We start from the raw sequence: 22,707 nt of genomic DNA, 5'->3' as shown, positions 1-22,707 counted from the left end.
AAAAAGTAATAAGTTTTACAAGACTACGACATTTTTTATGTTTCTTCTGCGTGTACGTGACCACAGAAAGGAACTAATCAATATATCTTCTAAGAAGAAGAACAAGGAAATACGAAAACTTCTGGAAACAAAGAAGAAAGAGAGAAACAAAGGCAATTGAATAAAATAAAATAAAATAAATGGCGATGGAGAGCGAGGCAGAGATTGATCGGCTTCCGATAGACTTGCTGGCTCATATCTTTCTCATGATCACTTCCTTCACTGATTTGGCTCAGTAAGTTCATGTATTCCTTCAAATTTCCCTATTTTATTTGTCTCACACTTTTTTCTTCTTCTCATAGTTTTTTTTTTTTTTTTTTTTTTTATGTTTGGTTTTGGGTTGCAGAGCAAGCGGTGTTTGTCGGAAATGGAAAAAAGCGGTGAAAGAGTCAATGGGAGGAAGAAAGAGTCTGAGCTTCGCTGGATGGAAGATGGACGATGATTCCACAGCTCGCCTGGTTCGCCAAGCGAATTCCCTAAAAGAACTTGACATGTAAATTTTTTACCTCTCTGTTTCTCTCATGTTGTTGTAATAAATGATCATTATGAACATGTCAAACTTTTTTCCCAGATCGAGAAGCCGTTGGGGATGCCAAATCTCAGACGATGGATTGAACAAAATATCATTGGCTAAGTGCGTCGGAAATTTAACTTCCGTATCGCTCTGGGGTATGACTGGAATCACTGATAGAGGCGTTCTTCAACTGGTATGCAATGCATGTATGCCCTTTATTTTCAAATTTTATTTACTCATAAAATGTGTTAAATATTAATTTATCATTAACAGATTTCAAGGGCTAAGTCTCTGCAGCACCTAAACATTGGTGGTACGTTTATCACCGATCAATCTCTGTATGTCATCGCAGATAACTGTCCGGAATTGAAGGTGCGATTTCAAAATTAAGTCCTCAGGAATTAGAATATGAATTTTTTTTTAATTTTTTTTTTTTTAATATTGGTAGAGCATTGTTCTCTGGAGCTGCCGTCACGTGACGGAGAAGGGGCTTGTGGCGGTGGTGAATAAGTGTCGGAAGTTGGAAGTGATCAATGTTTGGGGAACGAGAGTTCCGATGGATTGCTTCATTGCTTTAATGGCTATTAGCCCAGCTCTTCAGATTAAGTCCAGACTACTTCTCATGAATGTTGGAAATGTGTCCATTCCTTCAATTATGTAATTACTTATGTCTTTGTGATTTCTCATGAATACGGCTATTTGCTGTTTGTTTGTAAAGTGAAGTGGTGTATGATGTTTTTAACATCATAGATTTGGAAACTTTTGTTGGGCAAATATCACAAATAATATTGCGGAATACTAGACAATTGCGACTTTTTTAGATAACTTATAAAATAAGTCCGAACTCCGAAGTAAACATTAATTGGTATAAACGAAAAGGGATCGTTGAGGCAAGTTGGAAGTTTTTTATTTTTTTATTTTATAAAATTTATTTTCGGCCTTGAGCTGAGGTAATTGGTACAAATGGAAATAAGAAGAAACGAAAAAGGATCGTTCATTGGACGAAATTATTTCATTTTTTTCGTCCTTGCGCTGAGGTCTGTGCAATAATTATTGAGCGAAAACTCTCAAGATACAACGACGACGATGCGAGAAGTTCAGCACAAGGTTTTTCTCCGGAAAACTTGAACTATACAAGTCAGATAGTACCACACGTTACGTATTTAGCCATTAGAGATGGACAGTCTAGCAAATAGCTATATTGAAACGTTATAATTATAATATGACCAATATGTCAAAAAAACTAAAAAAAATAGTCGTTGCAATGACGTGTCAATAGTATATTGCTGATCAAAATTTCATTTTTGTCTTTCATTTAAATACACGTTTTTTTCTTCTTCAAAGTTTGGGATCAATTAGATGCATTAAATTCAAATAATCAATTTTCTTTTCATATTTCTTTTCTAAATGCCTAATCAAAATCCTAAATTCGTAATAATAACAATACATAATTATAAAAATGAATTGCAATATTTAATTAGCCTAATTTCATAAATTAAAAGTCCAATTTCCATAATTAAAAGAGCGCTCTAGCAAAATAGCCAAATCAAAATGTTCAAATTTCAATTCGGTCAATGTTTTATAAGTTTTATTCAAATAGTCATGTGATGATGTTACAAAAAGAATTGCGTGTAAAAAAAATCAATTTTGTCCTTACTTAAAAAATCGCCCTATATACACAAGACATGATGTCAATATCATAGTACATGTATTGCAATTCAATTTACCTCTCATTAACTTACAACTCCATGTCACTAATTTACAATGATGATGTTGCTATTGATGCCAGGCTATTTATTCATGTATTTTTTTTCCTTACCAATTTTCCTCATTTCATTTGCTCAATACACTAAAAAAATGTGGTTTCCTTACCAATTTACTTCATATGTCTGTCGCTCAAAAACAATCACGAACAGACATTGCGATTTATGTCGCGCAATATTTTTTTTGAACTTTTTGCGCAATAATATCCGTGCTCTATGTGCATCGGTCAATGAGTGTGCTGTGCAAATACTAATTTCTGTAGTGATATTGAGTTGCAATTTTTTTTTTGGATCAAGCGGCTAAATGGCCAAATAGAACTTAAGGATTTGCAAAATAGCCAAAGTTTATCAAGTATAAGCAAGATAGCCAAACTGCGATTAATCTATGCAGGATTAAATTTAATCCAGACAGAATTTCTGGATTAAATTTAATCCAGGCAGGATTAATTTAATTCAGAGATTTTATTCAGCCCTAAAATTTAATCATCGACTTCCTTCTTCTCCAACCTCCTTCCAGTCACCGCAATCGCACAGATCTTACCTCCCGTCGGACTCTCCGTCACGGCGGCGAAGGCGAGGAGATCGACGGAGATTCGGGACTCTCCGTCACGCTACGGCGATGAGGAGGGCCACCAGGTCGGAGCTGCTGCGGAAGTGCGCGACGCAGCTGGCTGACGCGGCGGTGGAGGATCTGGTGAGGAAGATCGGTGACGACGTGCCAGAGGCAGGCGACGGTGAGGAAGGTCGGGAGGCTGGTTGATCGGTATCTTCAGGTGGTGGCCATGGATGTGAACATGCATGTTTCCAAGTTCGTGACTTTGGCTGAGTGTGTAGTGCCTGATCTGGGAGACTATGGCTATTTTTCCTAACCTGATGAAACTATGTCTATTTTGCAAAAGCCATAGTTTGAATTGGTTAGTTCATGCCATTTATCTTTTTTTTTTTTTGCAAGAGGTCGTGAATTAGAGCACAATAATCTAACCTTCAAATGCTTTCTCCTCTAAATGACTACGTTCTTACTAGAGAAATGGAAACAAACCACTTCATGGTCATGCTTAACACCAATTTAATTTACAATGGCGAGTAGTAGTGTTTGCAAAGAAGCCAAAACGCGCTCATATTAACTTTATTACCAAAATAATAATAATATAAGTAAAAAAAAATGGTTGAAATTTTACTTGAAGAAAAAGAATATTTATGATTGTCAATGTCTATGTCCATACGTGCAAAATTGAAGCTCCACAATATATTACACCTAAGAGCATAAAGTCGTCTTTGATCACTCAAACATGCCAAAAGTAGCAAGCTCCAAAGCATCAAGCGCTGAATTAAACGGTATCAATAGCGGAATAATCCAAGGAAGACTATCGCAAGGCCATGCGAGCATTTTCATTCTGATACGGTATGATTTGTTGTCTTGGAATCCAAAACTAATAAAACAATAACAATCCTAAGGGGGTTGGTCGAATGGTCTAGGGGTTAATTATACAACCTCTCCACGATCTCCATGTAACTGCCAAAGCTCACATATAAAGACAAACTCAAGGTAAAAAGCGGAGGTGAATTCATTTTACTCACAATTCCACTATTGATTTAGATTTATAGAGCCTCGTGTAATATTTTGTATTTTTTCGCCCAACTCTTCACCGTGCCTTCACCAGAGTACTTCCCAACGACCACTGATGATTCAAGTCTCTATACGTTTGTGTTGCGAAATTGTTGTACTAAAGTACACGTAGTAGTACAAATAGTATAATCGTAAAAATATGTCGATCCTACAAAATCTAAACTAAAATTAATAACTTGATTAACTAATGACGAATTGAACCCAAAAGATTGATGATGATGATGATGATTATGACTAAACTGCACGAATAAAATAAATAGCAAATTAATGTGGATTTTACGATAAAGAGAAGGCAAAGACAATGATTTACAAGTCTATCATATGATCGGGATTAACGCTCGATTCAAACACTCATACTTTGCTAATCACGCTCACTTACTCGTATCGCTAAATCTCTCTCGTGCTCTAACACTTTAAACATATGCTAAAATATTATCTCTCGATCTCAGCTCCTAAAGACACAATTAACATTAATATCAAGAACGTACATACGACTCCATGACAGTCTGGCTATATCTAGTCATTAAAAATGTATAACCGTAAATTTTTATGGGAAAGTTGAACATCAAGGCTCTTGGTGATAAAATGAATAGCATGTGTTTCACTGCCCGTGATCAAAACAGCAACTACATATGTATGTAATGTCTATATTAGTGCTTGATGTTACCTTCATCAATGTCTAGAGCAAGAATTGACTTTTTGGGGAAACCACCTTACCGGAGATGACCGGTACCTGTTCGACATTTACTGTTTTCGTTCCAATTTATCGGTGCTTTCCGGTACTTTCCAGTGCTTTCCGGGGGTTTTCGTTCGTCGCAGGCTTTTTTTTTTTGTCAACTTTCATTGGTTTTCGGTAGGTAAGTTTCGGGGGTTTCTCAAATTTTGGGATTTTTTTTCATTTTTTTGATCATTTTTTTTACTTTAATCCATGATTTCAAGGGTTTGAGCAATGAATATTTATTGGTTGTTTTGTATGGTTTTCTATGTATTTTTAGGTTTAATCCGAATTAAAATGTTGATTTTTAATCAGAATTTGAGATTTTTGATGTTGTAGATGATGAATATGATGATTATGGTGTTTAATATAATTAATGATGTTCTTGAGTTGAATATGATGATTTGATGATTAATATGATGATTTGTGATTATGAATTGATATCATGTATTCGTTGTATGAACTATGAAGTTTAAACTATGAAAAGTATGTTTATTTTTGCAAAATATTTGTTTGAATAACGTTTCCTACATTTTTTGTTGTTTTCTTCTACGATAAGCGGTTTCTTGCCGGTACCGATTTCCTCATCCTGGAAAATTATCTGTAAAACGTTAAACTTTCTAACATCTAAACTCTTCAAACCATTAATCTGTACACTTCAACCACCAATTTTGGGAATCTTTCGGTTATGTACTTTTCTAAGTCAGCGTCTGCAGGACCTACCAGCGACTGAAACATAAACAATAGCAGTGATTAATGTTTCATATGATCAACTCAAGGTCACATTTTACAATAAAAAAATAACCTACCTCTAGCGGTGCTGGTATTCTTTGGTAATGAGCGAACTTGTTCCTTATGCCACGCAATAGATCTTCTACGCTCCTAAAATTATATGGACCCCTAGTTTGAAGCTCCATGATAAAACTTTGGTCGAGCTTTACACCCCATGTTTCCCCAAAAACTTCAGAACTAATACTCTCTATTGTAGGCACAAGGACAGAGTGCTTCTTATTCTTCTCTGTAAGTAGCCTCTCATTTGCAACAGACAGAAAATTCTGGCTATTTTCCGAACACCAAAAGAGTGGATGACATAAAACCTGTGTGGCGTTGGGCCTGAAAAGATCAACGAGAGTTCAATATCCTTAGATTACTTACAATATATACCATACGGGGGAAGAGGCAGTAAGTAAACTTAAGGAGGGCCAAATGTCATTAAATTGGGGCAAAAACTAGAAGCTAAAGATCATTTTATAAGGACTCGAAAATAAATCTTAAATAAGGTATATATGTCTAAAAGATGCTTACCTCATATCCGGATTGAGATTCAACAGGCGTTTAATTAAATCAAATGCTTCGGGATAGTCCTCCACCGCCTTGAGATCATACAGGTTTTGCTTGATATTCAAATCCCGCTCAACGTGATCCCCAAAAGGGTATTGACCACCAGTTACAAAGTAAGATAGAACACACCCCAGTCTGAACATGTCTACCTTTTTCGTTTGCCTCTCTTGACGATGCACTTCAGGAGCCTGCCAACCCAACGTTCCACATCATAAACATATAAGTAAATTGATTAGGCTTAATGAAAGACTGTAGGATTTCTGAAGTTTGGGGTTGCTGAACAATACTTGCCGGTTACTGTTTGACCCAAGGAAGTCTTGTTGCCAAGTAGACGGTGGCTTATTCCAAGATCAGCCATCTTTGCTCTGTTTGATGAGTCTCGACTAATCAAGATGTTCTGTGGCTTCAAGTCCCGATAGATCATGCCACCATCATGCAATTGTTCGATGCTAGTAGCAATCTCTCTACAAAACAAGCCATGCAGTTACGTGACTGACATTTCCATTTGAAAAAAAACTTGAAATTTTATATACCTTATACAAGCTATTATCCAACGTGTAAGGCGTTCATTTTGATCCACCGCCTTGAGATCATACAGGTTTTGCTTGATATTCAAATCCCGCTCAACGTGATCCCCAAAAGGGTATTGACCACCAGTTACAAAGTAAGATAGAACACACCCCAGTCTGAACATGTCTACCTTTTTCGTTTGCCTCTCTTGACGATGCACTTCAGGAGCCTGCCAACCCAACGTTCCACATCATAAACATATAAGTAAATTGATTAGGCTTAATGAAAGACTGTAGGATTTCTGAAGTTTGGGGTTGCTGAACAATACTTGCCGGTTACTGTTTGACCCAAGGAAGTCTTGTTGCCAAGTAGACGGTGGCTTATTCCAAGATCAGCCAGCTTTGCTCTGTTTGATGAGTCTCGACTAATCAAGATGTTCTGTGGCTTCAAGTCCCGATAGATCATGCCACCATCATGCAATTGTTCGATGCTAGTAGCAATCTCTCTACAAAACAAGCCCTGCAGTTACGTGACTGGCATTTCCATTTGAAAAAAAACTTGAAATTTTATATACCTTATACAAGCTATTATCCAACGTGTAAGGCGTTCATTTTGATCCAATAATTGAGCATTCGAAAGGCTACTTCTCCACGATTCAACCTTGGCTCTATGTTCAGCCAAAGCTCCATCTGGCAACTCCGAAAATATCTTTATCACATTTTCTAACGAACATATACACCTCTCCAAAGAGATGTATATGAAATCTTTATCATCGCTCACACCATAATATTTCACGATATTCGTATATGGTTCAAAACTGAGAAGATTCTTGATCTCCTTTGTTGCGGACTGATAATGTGCTTTAACGAGCCGCTTCACAGCAACATCCCGACCGTTGTGAAATCCTTCGAAAACAACAGTTCCGTTGCATCCTTTGCCGATCTCTACTTCAGTTAAAAGCAACTGTCCAACTCTCTTTCTGTCTTTGTCAAAATGCAATATTTTCCTCAACTCGACACACCAAGGTTCTTGATCCTCGTTCCAACTTATTTTCGTCATACCATTTCCTTTACTAAATCGATTGCAAAAAACACCAATCAAGCCACCGAGAATCATTGCGCAACTAAACAGATTGTTCATCACAAGCTTCCGAAATATTTCAGATCTTCTGTGCTGATCCTATTATGGATTCGGTTGAGGACACCACAGATGGAAAATCTAATGCCCTGCTGAGAGGGATGGGAAATTCCTTCGATTCACATGGAAATGGAAAAGTGATTTCGTCTTTTCCATTTTCAATTTCACACATTGTAACAACTTTCACTTCAGCAGCTGTCATACCCCACGACACGCGGGCTGAGTCCGGTAGGAAAGAAGAGAGCGTATAATCTGTCCTAAAAATCCTTAAACGCACGCCTAAAATACTAGGAGTGAAAAAAAGTCCCACATGGGAAATGGAGAACAACTTTGTGAACTCTAAAAGTATATAAATAGGGGCCCATAGTGTGTATTCTATTCATCCCAAAAACAAGAAACACTTGTATACTGTAAACACATCCCTATTGGGTTTATAGTGATTTTGCAGCGGTAAAGTGGCATCTAAAGCATAAACTCTAATTCTATGTATTATACTCCCTTTACAGTATAAAAGTGTTTCTTGTTTTTGGGATGAATAGAATACACACTATGGGAGGAAATGGTATGACGAAAATAATCCTCAGAACCGAATCCATAAGAGGATCAACATAGAAGATCTGAAATATTTCGGAAGCTTGTGATGAACAATCTGTTTAGTTGCGCAATGATTCTCGGAGGCTTGATTGGTGTTTTTTGCTATCGATTTAGTAAAGGAAAGGGTATGACGAAAATAATCCTCCCTGAATTTCGACGCGTTGCAAGGAAGCTCCGACGACCACACGATTGTAGCCCATGGCACAGAAATCCTTTCATCGCCATGAAATGAAGTTGTCTCCGATTTGGGGTTTGGTTTCTGTTTTGGGGTTTCTAGGTTCGATAAGGTATTTCTCCTATTGGGTTCTTGGATTTCTCGTTATCCTTCATCGCCTCCGATTTGGGGTTTGGTTTTAGTTTTGGGGTTTCTCGATTCACTCTGATTGGGTTCTTAATTGGTCGTTATACTATGAAGCTCGCGTATTTATTTCCTCGTGTATACCCATTTAAACATTGATCTCTCTCTTTAATTCATTTAATTTTAAAATATTTCATAAATACATTGTTATTTTTATTTCAGATGATTTCGCCAAAATTATAAGTTACTAATAAAACGTGAAATGAAAATGTAAAAAGTAAAAAAAAAAAATACGTCTAATAAAACTATAAACAATAAGATTTTTTTATATATAAAATGAGATACCTTTATCATTAAATAAAGTATTTCCGTAATAAAAATATAAAGTGAGTTCTCTAATTTCCGTAATAAAACCCCTACACCATTCGACCAACCTCTTAGGATTGTTATTGGTTGATTAGTTTTGGATTCCAAGACAATAAGATCATAGGTATCAGAATAAAAATGTTCGTATGGTTGCGATAGTCTTCCTTAGATTATTCCGCTATTGATACTGTTAAATTCAGCGCTTGATGCTTTGGAGCTTGCTACTTTTGGCTCGTATGGCCAGCGCTTTATGCTCTTGGGTGTAATATATTGTGGAGCATCAATTTTGCATGTATCGACATAGACATTGACAATTATAAATATTCTTTCTCTTCAAGTAAAATTTCAACCATTATTTTTTACTTATATTATTTATTATTTTGGTAATAAATTTTATATGAACGTGCTTTGGCTTCTTTGTAAACACTACTACTCGCCATTGTAAATTATATTGGTGTTAAGCATGACCATGAAGTGGGTTGTTTCCATTTCTCTAGTAAGAATGTAGTATCATTTAGTGGAGAAAGCATTTGAAGGTAAAATTATTATGCTCTTAGGTAGAATGTAGTCATTTTTTGTTTCTTTTTTGAAATAATACACTATTAAGTTATCATCAGTCTCATTTCGTTCTTATAAATCCGACAATTGATGAGTTTTTTTTTTTTTTTTTTTTTTTGGTTCTTTACAGGAAGACATTGCCCTTGAAGCTGAAACCGGTGAAATCTACAGAGCCACAACACTCATTTGAAATAAGTTTATATAGGTCTAGAGTACGAAAGCACCATGATACAAACAAAAGGCCTCTTCCTTTCGATACCCGTCGTCGTGAATAATTTTTACTTGACTTTAGGCCATTACATTCGAGGAGTTATAATGATTTTTTTCAAAAGGTCTATTTAAGCACGATTCATGAGGTACTACACAAAGACAATAGAGTCAAGCAGGACTACTCAGGTCGCTTGTCAACCTGTAGATGGGGATATGGGCATGCATCGACAAATTCATCGAACTATTGACCAACCTAAAGGTCAAGACCTATGTTCTTATTTGGAGAGTCGATACATAATATTCTTTATGAAGTGGCGGACCTTCGAATGTTTACCTACAAATAACAACATATGATATGTGTTGACGTGATAATTCACATCAAACAATCTCGATATTTCAAAGAATGACGTCTATTTTTTTAAAATCATATTTTCTCATTTTTAAAGATTATTGTTCTCACTCGATTTATGAGAATAGTATGATAGAGGTAATACGAGTTCCTATAAAATAAAATTGCACTTAAGGAGAAGTAAAAAGATAAACAACGAAATAAATGAGATGAATACTTTTATTAAGATCAAGATTAAACAATACACTTAGAGAAAAATGAGCTCGTGAGCTTAGTATACAGAGAAGATGAGATATGCGTGAATATTGATAATAATAATAAGAAAAACAGATACATTTTTTAGGATCTGAAATCTATTTATAATTGTTGGACACTTCTTCGAGCTCTATCTACTGCGAAGCATGAGTCGTGGTTAAATTAGTTTTCTCCGGCCATCTCGCAATACTGTTTTCCTCGACCCATAGTGAACGAAGTAGTTGAGGAAGCCTTTATTGACTGAGCTTGGTCTTCCGTGTAATTCTCTATTCGTTAGAAAATCTTTAGCTTGACACTTGAGGATATAAGCTTCCGCTTATGGGGAGTGTGGTCTGAACATTTAGAAAGAAAGACGGAAAGAAAAAAAAATAAAAAATTGAAGGGAGAGTAAAAGAGTAATGACATTGTGCTCACTAGTATATTTGTCCAAATTATAATTTTTGGTGAAAAATGATAAATAAATTATCAAATAGTGAATGATCAATTTCTCTTCGAAAATATTGTCCAAAAAAAAAACTCCAACTAAAGCAAGAGAGAAAATAAAGTTATTTAGAACGTTTGACTGAAAAAGAAAGACAGAATAAAGATCCTAAAGCATAAAATAAAAATGGTCATTATCTTCGCTTCTTTAGGTTTGTCTCTATATTACACTTTTAAACCAATTTTCACTTGCGTTTAATTGTTTAGTTGATCATGTAATGAAAAAAGCTGGAGATTAGTTAAGCTCGTCTATTTAAATATGACATGCAAAATATTTAAAAGTCTATTTCTTTTCTGAGCGACTTTTTTTTTAACATAGAAAGATTCACTACAAAAATAAAATTCACTATATATATTCCCAAGTGAGTGAATTTGAATGTCTATTTAAAATATCCAAATGACCTATCCATTTGTGAAGTTTTGAGTACTTTCCCATCATTCCTGATTGGCTCACCGGTCAATCAATACCCTATTTTTTATTTATTTTTTTTTAAAATTTATACTGGAATAACTTCACTATTTTAATAGATCGGTTTTATACTGTTAATTTCAACCGTCTTTGTAAAGAAATCTTAGCTAATGTTTTAACATCTAAGTAGTGATTTAAAATTAAAATAAAAGATTAGATCGTGGGAATGATGCTACATTATGTAGAAGACAGTGACAAATAAACGCTAGATCTCTCATTAAAGAAAACATTTGATTGTTAGATTTAAGACAATAAACGCGGGTTTAAGAACCAAAAAAAACTTTTGTCTTTTTGTCCACAGTACAAAATTCTCTTCCATTTGTACCATCAGCACAAAACACGGATTCTCTCTTCTCTCTCTCTCTCTCTCAGCTCTGCACGGTCGAAGTTGCCATGTTTGCGTGCTTCGCTCAACACCGAAGCTCACGCAGTGCCTCCGCGTCTGGCTTACTCATTCTTCTCTCGCTCTTCATCGCTTGCTTCAATGGCGATTCCCAGGTTCGTCTCTAGTTTCCTCTTTCACTGTCGCCAATTCCATAAGATCTGCGCGAAAGCTGAGCCGAATCTTCGAGAATTTTGCAGGTTCGACAGCCATGTACGCCAAATACGAACTGTGGGCCAGGAATGTACTGTGGAAGCTGCCCAGCCTCTGCATTGGTTCAGCCAGTGTGTACCAGAGGCCAAGTCACCTTGCCTCACACAATTGTATTGCTCTCTTTTCCTTGCTTCGAATTGTGTGAATTTTATTCAGATTTTTTGTTGTTGTCGAATTCAGTCTTTTCTAGTGAGGTTAGTTTAAGAATTTTGAAGCTGGTCAGTCATGAGTGTGCAATTATGAGAAACGAATATCTTTGTTTTTCCGGATTATAACGTATCACACATTGCCAAGCAACTGGGCATAAAAGGAGAGTCATTTATGTTATGTGATTTTATTTTATTTTATTAGGTGCTGATACTAAAGCAATAATCTGTGTTTTTTTATTTTATTTTTTATCTTTTTATTTTTAACTACAAGTCATGGTAGATCAGTCGCTTTGTATTCTGTCTAAAATGTTATTGAAATGGTACTAGTTTCTGTGAAGTTTGCCGAATTTGGAGGTTGAACATGTAATTTTTGTATTGTTTGTCATCTTATACTGTATCTATGTGCAATATGTTCGACATTGTAGATTCAGGGCTTGCCGTTCAACAAGTACGCATGGCTAATGACTCACAACTCATTCAGCATTGTCGACGCGCCACCGATCGCTGAAGGGGTTCAGAGATTGACGTTCTATAATCAAGAAGACACCGTGACTAATCAGTTAATGGTATTCCCTTTTGATAATAAACCATTCCTTTGCCTTTACTGTTCTGGCATATATTTAACTCTTCATTTGTAGACCTTTTGCCAACCGTATATAATTATTTTGTTTTCTACTTTTTTTCTAGAATGGTGTCAGAGGATTAATGTTGGACATGTACGACTACGAGGATGATATCTGGCTGTGCCATTCGTTTAAAGGGCAATGTTACAACTTCACTGCTTTTGTAATCCAATTTCAAACTTTCCGATTTCTTTCGATTTCCTTTTTTAGCTAGTTTCTCATAATATTTGTTTTTCAGCAACCTGCAATCAACACGCTGAAGGAGGTGGAAGAGTTTTTGAGCAAAAACCCGGCAGAAATTGTGACCATTGTGATTGAGGACTATGTTCACACTCCCAAAGGCTTGAAAAATCTATTCATAAAGAGTGGATTGGACAAATACTGGTTTCCCGTGTCGAAGATGCCGGAAAAGGGCGAAGATTGGCCGACAGTGACTGAGATGGCTCAAAAGAACCATCGACTCCTCGTTTTCACTTCCGACTCTTCAAAGGAGGCAAAGGAGGGGATAGCGTATGAATGGAGGTACATGGTGGAAAACGAACGTAAGTCAACACAAAGGAGATAAAAACTGCATCTGATTTTTTTTTTTTATCAGATCAAACACATTGTGAACCATCCAACTAAATTTCTGACGTGGTACAAAAATTTCGTTTCAGCTGGAGACCCTGGAGTGGTTCCAGGTTCATGCCAAAACAGGAAACAATCGAAGTCGTTGAAGTCGAGAAGCGCGTCCCTATTTCTGCAGAACTACTTCACTACGTATCCAGTTGAGTCGGAGGCTTGCAGAGAGAATTCAGCTCCACTTGCTGCCATGGTCGGGACATGTTATAAAGCAGCTGGAAACTTGATGCCTAATTACGTAGCTGTTAACTTTTATATGGTATTATTGAATTCTATAGTGCATTTTTTCTTTCTTATTTTCTTCTAAGATTCAACAATTGAGCATACAATGATCCCAATGCAGAGGAGCGACGGAGGAGGCGTATTTGATATTTTGGACAGAATGAATGGCCAGATGTTATGTGGCTGCAGTACTGTAGCTGCTTGCCAGGTTTTGACTTTTGAACATGAAACTGTATCTTTGCTAATACTAATTGGATTGGAAACTTGTTCATTATTATGTTTCTTTCCACAGCCCGGTGCACCGTTTGGGTCTTGCAAGAATCTCGCTGTATCCAATACTAATGTTGGGACCAACTCTTCGGCCGAATCTTCGGTTGGATTTACTGGATCTGTTCAGTTTGAGAAATCCGCTTCAGCTATTCCCTCCCACACTCGCCTGATTTCCACGTTCTCGTTTCTGTTATTGGCAGCTTGGCTCACTAGTTAGACCAACACTTGATGCCATTTCTTGGCAAGTTATTTCAGGGGAAGTTGAATATATATATATTTATAGTGTCTTAGTCCTTACGTAAACTTTAGGGTAGTGAGAGTACTATAAATTTCCTTGCTCGGCGGGAGGTCAAAGAATAGTAGCTATTGTTGCGTATCTGTTTATGACTATAGTGGGAAAAAACTTATGTGGTTGTACTTTAGATGGTACGGACTTGTTTAATCATATCACACGGACGTACAGAGCCGACCAAGAGAAACACAGAAGGCTGTGGAGTTGGTTTATGGTACGAAAAATTGCTATTAGGAGATAATGCGATCTTCAACACCTCATCCAGCTTTACCTGAACGACATTGTGATTTAATCGATACCAGTCGTTTCAATGTATGATTAATGTCTTGACATAGTTGTGGTATGTATGGATGATGATAGGCTATCCTCATTTTGTATTCCAGCTTAAAAAAATATTTTTAGTTCACTTTTTGTTGTACCAGAAAGCCTTGTGTCTGTTTTTTAACACAATCTCCAGCTATATTTTGAGAAAGCATTGTTAAAACCTCGAGAGAGAGCAAACCAAACAAGAAAATCTCTAGAATTAATGTCAAGGTAACGATGTGTATCGAGAAAATGTGGCCACCAAACCAAGTTAGTCTTTACGCAAAAGGTCATGTTTAGCAAGAGCACGGACCACGCAAAAGGCCATGTTTAGCAAAGTCGCTACATGAATCGAAAATGTCATAAATGACCAGGCAGGGCGAAGAACCAAGACGCCGAAGCCATGGTGATAACGAGCTCATCTCTCACGATGGTACCATAACCCACGCTGTTTCTTTATTCGTTACATTGGCAGCTTGGAATTAGCTGAGATAACCAAGTGCCCAATGGAAGATAAGTCCTGCAGAGAGCAAAATAATCCCCTTTTAAGGCTTGTTCCAAACATACAAGTTAGCGGGAACAAATATTACTTCTTTCAGGACCAAGCCTTACGAAAATAAAAGGATGTCAAAACAACAAGGTATCCGAAATCAAGGTTTGACTTTCCGAGAAAACCGATCGGAAACCGGCCGAAAACCGTCTTACAGGAGAGGACCGGCAACGGTTCGCTAGTAACCGTTTTCGTTCCAATTTTCTGGTGGTTTTCGTACGGCGTAGTTTTTTTTTTTTTGTCAATTTTCCTTGAATTTTGGCAGGTAAGTTTAAGGGGTTTCTCAGATTTTGAGTTTTTTTTTTTTTTTTTTTTATAATTTTTTACTTTAATACATGATTTTAAGGGTTTGAGAGCAATGAATATGAGTTTATTATATGTTTTGTATGATTTTTTTATGTATTTTTAGGTTTAATCCGAATTAAATGTTGATTTTTAATCATAATCTAAGTTTTTTGATGTTGTAGATGATGATTTGATAATGATTATAATGTTCTTGAGTGGATGTTTTTGAGATGAATATGATGCTTATGATGTTTAAAGATGATGAATGATGTTCTTGAGATGAATATGATGATTTGTGATGATGAATTAAATCATGTATTCGTTGTATGAACTATTTTATGTGCATGAACTATGAAGTATGAACTATAAAAAATGTATGTTTATTTGTGTAAAATATTTGTATAAATACTCCTCCGTTTCTCATATTTTTTACCGGTTTCTTCTACGGTAAACGATTTTCTGTCGGTACGTGTTTGTTTTTTGTTGTCTGAATATCCCTCCTTCCGGTAAACGGTATACCTCTAAAATTGAAGTTTCGATACGATAACGGTCAAACGAACTTTGTATGAAATAATAAGGTCTACGTCTGAATAGCTTCATAGTTCATACTAGTTCCTTTAGTAGCTAAAAACAGCCATTAATAAATAAAATAAAAAATTACAGGCTGTCCAGTTTTGCAATTACACAGTTGTCTATGAAAATTCAAAAGAGGTTGACGCTCCTCTTTTCCCACCAACCTCATAAAATAAAGAAAATAGTTTTTTTATTTTAAAGGGAAATAAAATAGATTTATGGAACAATAATATAACTTTATTACGCTAAAAACCCAGAAGTCAATAATTCTTTACAGTATATTGTTATTCACCGTAGAATTAAAAACATAAACAAAAAAAATTATAATCCTTTAAACCAACCTATCTCCCCCCAAAATTGGAAGTTGTGGCACCTCCTAGGGTTTCAACATCCGAAGCCCACAAACCCGCCAAATCATCCCGCCTCGGAACCCTAAAACAACAATCTCTCCCTCTCTCTCTGTATTCCTTGACATTGTCTCTGCATGAATCGAATCCTGAATCGGACCGCCATTTCCGACCTGCATCCGAGCTCCCTTCCTTTCCTCCCCCTTGGTTGCCAATGGCCTCGGAGGCTTCTCCTTCCGCTTCCCCCGACGGATCGGAGCCTCGTCCAGAACTTCCTGTACGTTTGCTTTGCGATTTTTCTTGTTTTGTATGTTTGTTCTTCGTCGACTCGGATTATTTTAGTTTTTGAGCTCCGTCTCTGATGACTGTTTTTGTCGTGTTTTTCGTTAGCATTGTGAAATTGAAACGGGCCTATGTGCGATGGCTATGAGTATTGTCAATGTAGGTTGCTTTAGATATGAATTTTCTGTGATTCTTCTTGGTATTTTTTAGGTGAATTTTAATCTGGCATTATGCCTTTTCCATTTACAGTGTTACATGGATAAAAGTAAAAATTTACAGTTGTTCTCCTTGTAACACACCTAGCTAAGTAAATAAATTCATGTCTTTTAGCAAATTAGCCAGTTCAGGAAGACCAGCTTTAAGTCCAGCATATTTGCGCCGGAAAATAAATTCTATTTCATGGATTTGAGTATTTTTTTGGTGCCAGAATTATTTCGCAATGATCACAAACTAGCTGGTGAGTATCCCCTCAAGCAGTGTACAGCGTTGACCGTGCTGTGCTTTTTTATTTGGAACTTGTTGCAGTGAATAGGATTGTTAAGAATTTTTTGCTTAATTTGCAACATTTTTTTTAATGTGAAACAGCCACTCGTTTGAGGGGATATATTTCAAACATCCGTTGATAGTGATTTCATTTGACGATTTATAATTTTTGGTGCACAGCTTACTCAAATTTGTGACAAGAAATTATTTTGGGGTCATTTAAACTTTGATTTCGATATGACTTTGATGAGCTGACTTGCTTGCTGTTGTTGGTTGATCATTTTGCTTTAAATACAATAAAACAGATAATTAGACCGGAAGAAAATGCTTCTGATCTTTTGGAGATATCATCACTCATAGATTCACTGAAGAAGCAAGTTGTGTCCAGCCGCTGTCTCTATGTGCAGGTGTGCCTTTCTGTTTAAAAGTTGTGTTTTTTAGATAGTTAAATGCTCTTATTTTTCCTGTTTCCTTACCCCAAAAAAAAAAGGTTAAATGCTCTGCCCTGAATTGGATTGTAATTTTACATGTAGAAAAGAATGGAGGAAAACAAGAAAAAATTAGATGGTATCACAAACTATCTGTATAAATTGTCTTCGGAAAGAAAGAGTCAGTCTATAGATTCTGGTAAAACTATCGATCTACTGTCAAAGAGGATGAAAGATGCTGTTGATATGCAAAATGGTAACGATCGGAGCAATGACGAAGATGATCTTGAAGAAAACTGCCATGCGTCTACAGCTGTTCTTCTGGGATCTAATGTTGCAGTAAAGAATGCTGTTCGTCCTATTAAGCTTACCGAAGTTCAAAAATTACCCCCTTATACCACATGGATATTCTTGGACAGGTTTGCTGAACCTCCAACATTGTTCTCAGGCCTTTTTTGTGGTTGGATATATTTGAGGATGCAACTGATTTTTGGATATTCGTGCAGAAATCAAAGAATGACCGAGGACCAGTCAGTGTTAGGTCGAAGAAGAATTTATTATGATCAAAATGGAGGTGAAGCTCTAATATGCAGTGACAGCGAGGAGGAAGCAGTTGATGATGAAGAAGAAAAACGTAACTTTGTTGAAGCTGAAGATTTCTTACTTCGGTAAACTATTCAACTGTAGATTGAATTTGGTACATGGATATACATCTTTTTCATTGTAACTAAATGTTATTTTTTGCCTTTACAAGTATGACGATAACGGAAGCCGGCCTTTCCGATTCAGTTCTACTATCATTGGCGAAGTGTTTTTCTAGAAGCCCCAGTGAAATTAAGGTGCGTAGTTCTTATCTTCCTGGATCTCATGCTCAGCTTCCATGTTTTCTTTATCATGTAATGAAAACTGGCCAGTGTAAGCTTTCGTCCAGCTGTTTCCCATTTTCTTTTTGCTGGCTTTACAGAGATATGAAACACCATCAAACATCTTTTACAGGCAAGATATGAAAATATTGTAAAAGATGGAAAAGCGGGGAAGAATTCTGCGAATGGAGATACTGGAGAAAATTCATATATTGGAAATTATTTTCTTGATAAAGATGTAGATGCAGCTCTAGATTCATTTGATAATTTGTTTTGCCGTCGTTGTCTTGTAAGTATACAACCTACCTATGTTAAGTTAGCTGTTACTCTGTGTTTTGTTTCTCTACTCATTCTTTCTCTTTTAATTCGTTGGGCAGGTATTTGATTGCAGATTGCATGGATGTTCCCAGGACCTTGTATATCCTGTTAGTATGTGGTTTATTGTCTAATAGTTGTCTGACTATCTTAATTTATTATATTTGCTAATATGCAATATATTTCCAGGCTGAGAAACCAACTCCGTGGAACCATGTAAATGTTGTAAAAGAACCTTGTGGTCCACATTGTTACCAATCTGTAAGTGTCATTCATCAAGCAGTATGGCTGGTTGATTTTTCTTTTCTCCGCTTTTGTGGTTGGTATTTAGAGCAGTTTGTAACTCTAATGATGACAGGTACATAAGTCCGACAAAAGTGTTAAAGTTAGCTCACCCGTCAAGAGTGATTTCACTGAAAAGGTGGTCACGAGATCAGATAGTACTAGTGCTAAGATATCATCCAGGAAAAAATCGGCTGGTCCATCCGCTAGAAAAAGGGTCAAGTCTAGTCGAAGCGAAAGTGCTTCATCTAACACAAAGAACATGTCAGATAGCAGTGACTCGGAAAACGGACCCAGACAAGATTCTAACTCTAACCCTTCACCATCGCCCTCCAAGTGTAAAGTCGGGGGAAAGTCGGGAGCACTTAAGAGGAACAGCAAGCGTGTAGCAGAGCGTGTTGTAGCATGCATGCAGAAAAGACAGAAAAAAATGATATCAACTGATTCCGATAATATTGTTAGTGGGGTTATTACCCCCAGTAGTGCAAAGCTTAGATCCAATACGTGTAAAGGAAATGAAGATTCTAATTCCTCACAAAGGATTGTCAAATCTCCTGTCAGTGGTAGGTCTAGAAGGAAGCTTTCACCTATGAAAGACAGTCTTATAGAGATTCAAGGAGAGATGCCTGATGGTTCATCAAATGAGATCATAACTGATCGGCATGCTGCTAGTTGCAACGATAGCTTACATAAAGACGAGTTTGCGGATGAGAATCTATGCAAACAAGAAAGGAGTAGTGATGCTGCGAAATCTTGGAAAACTATAGAGAAAGGCCTCTTTGAGAAAGGTGTTGAAATTTTTGGTCAGAATAGGTCAGTATACTTGAACATGATTTCTCTAGTCTTGTCTATACTTTTCATTATACTTTGTAATGTGATCAGACACCTAAATTTTATTGGTTTCAGAGGCTTCATTGTTACAATTGGAATTTGTCTTTTAAAGGGCTAAAAAAAAAAAAATTATGGGGTCATGTTCTCGTATTACATAGTAACTGGTTTTCATTCGTTTGCCTTTTATACTCGGCCAACTTAAAACAACGATACAGTTATTTTTATTTTTTTTTAATTGTGATGCCCCTTGAATGGGAATGCTAAGTGACCTGGTATCTCCTTATTGGTGAAGTTGTCTGTCCAAGTGAAAATATGTACCTGGGAGCTTCACTTTTATTTTTAATGTGATTTAGTAAACTGACTGTGCTGCTTTGTTTGTTTCTAAGCAAGTCATCAGCTTTCTTGGAGTTTAACGGTTACGACTTTTTTTTTTTTTTTTTTTTTTTTTTTATGTTAATTCACGTTAATAAAATATTTCAATCCCTTGAAAACTGATAATAAATTGTATTTTCTTATGTTGCGACTGATTGCTGTTCATCTTTTGCCACAGCTGTTTAATTGCAAGAAATCTTTTGAGTGGCATGAAGACTTGCTGGGAGGTTTTTCAGTACATGAATAACTTCGGCAGTAAGATGTTTGGCCAAGCCGGAGATGGCTCAAACTCTCTTGAAGGCTATTCCAAGGTTTGACTTTAATGTAACCATTCCGAGTCGTATACGTGATATTCTTCCGAAAAGGACAATCCTTTAGGCTGTTTACTTCTTTTGAATTTTTTTTAGGGTAACAATGAAGCGAGGAGAAGGTCAAAATTTTTGCGCAGGAAGGGTAGGGTTCGTCGTCTAAAATACAGTTGGAAATCCGCTGCTTATCATTCAATCAGGAAACGTATTACTGAGAGAAAGGATCAGCCGTGCAGACAGTATAATCCATGCAATTGCCAACCATCTTGTGGCAAGCAATGCAGTTGTCTTCTTAATGGAACTTGCTGTGAAAAGTATTGTGGGTGAGCTTTTCTACTCACTTTACTTTTTGTCATCGCGTTTTAAGTTTCATGTTTTATAGCATTAGCTATTCACAAATTTCACCATCTAGAATTTTAGATACACAATTGAATCATTTACTTTACACCTGAAGTATATATGGGTGCATAAAACCTGAACCTTTTAGTAATCATTTCTGTAGATGTTCTAAGATCTGCAAGAACCGATTTAGAGGCTGCCATTGTGCGAAAAGTCAATGTCGAAGTCGTCAGTGTCCATGCTTTGCTGCAGACAGGGAATGCGATCCAGATGTTTGTAGGAACTGTTGGGTCAGGTAAGTTGATACTTTCTGATGGTTTTGTTCAATTGAATTCTGTCGAATCTGTTCCTTAGCTGTAAACTGGTGTCAAAATATTTGTCAATACCTTTTATAAAGTTAACCATGTTGAGATGACCTCGATATCCTACTGATGTTTAGAGAATTTCAAGCTTACCACGTGCCTCATAATGATTTACCAATTTTTTTTTTTTTTTTTTGGTGGGTATTATAGCAATTTAAACTAAACCTTTCGCAAAATAGCCAAGGTTTCAGAACTCTAACAACCTAGCCAAACTGACAACAGTCCTACTCTTTTTAAGCTGTAATACGCAAGCTCCACACTGGTTTGTTCAACATCAAATAGGAATTGTGGGTTGTACTTCGCTCTGTTTAAAAAAAATTAGCCTATTGGATAATTTTTCTTCTTTAACTTAAATCATAGAATTGGTTTTGCAGCTGCGGTGATGGTTCTTTGGGAGTGCCAAACCAAGTAGGTGACAACTATGAATGTAGAAATATGAAGCTTTTTCTGAAGCAGCAACAAAAGGTACTCACATTTTACCTTCCCTTTCCTTTTGTCTTTCGAAAACATTGACGTTATGTAATAATGTGGAAGCTGTTCGTTGTGTTAGGCCTAGGCTTTGTACTACTTAAGATCTCCTGCTCCTTCACCGTGTAGCTCGAGTTATTTAGATCTTTATTGCTTGTTGGTGGAATTAAATTATCAAAATAAGTAAATGTGGAAGGAAATAAAAGCTTAAAAGACTTAATGGATGTTGATGGGCTCTTTACGAAAGATCATTGTATGATTATGGATTTTTTCGCATCCAATTGGTGTGCAGGTGTTACTTGGAAGATCTGATATATCTGGCTGGGGAGCTTTCCTAAAGGTAACAGGCTAGTTGCCGTTAATGGGCATTTTTTTATATATATATATTATTTGCTTCGTATGTTTCTTTTTCTTTCACGTTTAATATTTTCCCCATTTATTCACCGTAACAGAATAGTGTCAGCAAGCACGAATACCTAGGGGAATACACCGGAGAACTAATCTCACATCGAGAAGCGGACAAGCGCGGGAAGATATATGACCGCGAAAACTCATCATTTCTCTTCAATTTGAATGATCAGGTATGTCGATCCCATTTTCAATAGCTAAACTTACATGTAACATGCTTGGACAGCTCTGATGGAGCCGAGTTCTTTCTGCGCAGTTTGTTCTTGACGCATACCGGAAAGGCGACAAACTGAAATTCGCCAATCATTCCCCAGATCCAAATTGCTATGCGAAAGTACACTCTCATATCCTCTCTGGATGATTCCTCGACCTGATATAGTCACGATTCGTCTTTGATAGAACATAATATAAATTTGACTTTGCGTAAAACAGGTCATCATGGTTGCCGGGGATCACAGGGTTGGCATATTTGCCAAGGAAAGAATCGGTGCCGGAGAGGAACTCTTTTATGACTATCGTTACGAGCCAGACAGAGCTCCTGCTTGGGCTCGAAAACCGGAGGCGCCCGGGTCGAGAAAGGAGGAAGGTGGTCCTTCGACCGGCCGTGCCAAGAAGCTCGCCTGATCATATAAAAAATATATAATCTTGAGACTCAACGATTTTTTTTTGTGATATTCTTGCACGCAAGAGCATCATCATTCTAATTGACGGCGCATTCTCATCGGGTTTTTGTCATAGGAGAGAGAGACCATTGCATTTCCTCGGTAGAGAAATTGTACTTTCATTTCACGATTCATATTCGATTGCACTTTGTAATGTTTGGTTGGTGGACATGTAACTTCACTGTTAAATATAACCACAGAAAGAAAGAACAAAAAAAAATATTAATTGAAACATTTCCTATTTCTTTC

At 36.7% G+C, this 22,707-nt stretch overlaps 4 protein-coding genes across 5 annotated transcripts; 3 read left to right on the top strand and 1 right to left on the bottom strand.

Annotated features, from left to right (window-relative positions):
* LOC149400024 (F-box/RNI-like superfamily protein) lies at positions 1-1,349 on the top strand. Its single transcript, XM_089612841.1, has 5 exons — positions 1-274; positions 386-532; positions 611-746; positions 827-925; positions 1,002-1,349. The coding sequence occupies exons 1-5, from the start codon at positions 180-182 to the stop codon at positions 1,212-1,214; spliced, it is 690 nt and encodes a 229-aa protein (XP_089468967.1). The 5' UTR covers positions 1-179; the 3' UTR covers positions 1,215-1,349.
* Positions 1,350-3,795: 2,446 nt separating this feature from the next.
* LOC149400023 (serine/threonine-protein kinase/endoribonuclease IRE1a-like) lies at positions 3,796-7,625 on the bottom strand. Its single transcript, XM_089610380.1, has 9 exons — positions 7,084-7,625; positions 6,849-7,014; positions 6,533-6,738; positions 6,298-6,463; positions 5,964-6,187; positions 5,468-5,771; positions 5,301-5,387; positions 3,964-4,040; positions 3,796-3,829 (listed from the first exon to the last, which is right to left on the bottom strand). The coding sequence occupies exons 1-9, from the start codon at positions 7,623-7,625 to the stop codon at positions 3,796-3,798; spliced, it is 1,806 nt and encodes a 601-aa protein (XP_089466506.1).
* Positions 7,626-11,512: 3,887 nt separating this feature from the next.
* LOC149400022 (PLC-like phosphodiesterases superfamily protein) lies at positions 11,513-14,403 on the top strand. Its single transcript, XM_089613142.1, has 8 exons — positions 11,513-11,723; positions 11,808-11,930; positions 12,395-12,535; positions 12,657-12,755; positions 12,831-13,134; positions 13,249-13,472; positions 13,557-13,643; positions 13,728-14,403. The coding sequence occupies exons 1-8, from the start codon at positions 11,619-11,621 to the stop codon at positions 13,920-13,922; spliced, it is 1,278 nt and encodes a 425-aa protein (XP_089469268.1). The 5' UTR covers positions 11,513-11,618; the 3' UTR covers positions 13,923-14,403.
* A 1,592-nt stretch (positions 14,404-15,995) lies between these two features.
* Positions 15,996-22,707, top strand: CLF (SET domain-containing protein). 2 transcript variants are annotated; one of them, XM_089611959.1, is made up of 17 exons: positions 15,996-16,332; positions 17,126-17,227; positions 17,354-17,667; positions 17,755-17,916; positions 18,003-18,087; positions 18,245-18,400; positions 18,489-18,536; positions 18,616-18,687; positions 18,785-19,521; positions 20,090-20,222; positions 20,319-20,542; positions 20,722-20,853; positions 21,295-21,385; positions 21,681-21,728; positions 21,841-21,969; positions 22,053-22,130; positions 22,229-22,707. In XM_089611959.1, the coding sequence occupies exons 1-17, from the start codon at positions 16,270-16,272 to the stop codon at positions 22,418-22,420; spliced, it is 2,766 nt and encodes a 921-aa protein (XP_089468085.1). In that variant the 5' UTR covers positions 15,996-16,269; the 3' UTR covers positions 22,421-22,707. The 2 variants fall into 2 exon arrangements, with proteins under 2 accessions (XP_089468085.1, XP_089468086.1); XM_089611960.1 differs by lacking the exon at positions 15,996-16,332 and having other exon boundaries at positions 17,359-17,667.

Source organism: Urtica dioica, chromosome 4 (genome assembly GCF_054948205.1).
Source record: "Urtica dioica subsp. dioica isolate 48M chromosome 4, U.dioica_male_clone48M_v1_H2, whole genome shotgun sequence".
In the NCBI taxonomy this organism is placed as follows: Eukaryota; Viridiplantae; Streptophyta; class Magnoliopsida; order Rosales; family Urticaceae; genus Urtica; species Urtica dioica.
The sequence above is the reverse complement of the archived record's forward strand: the minus strand, read 5'-3'. Positions and strand labels throughout refer to the sequence as shown.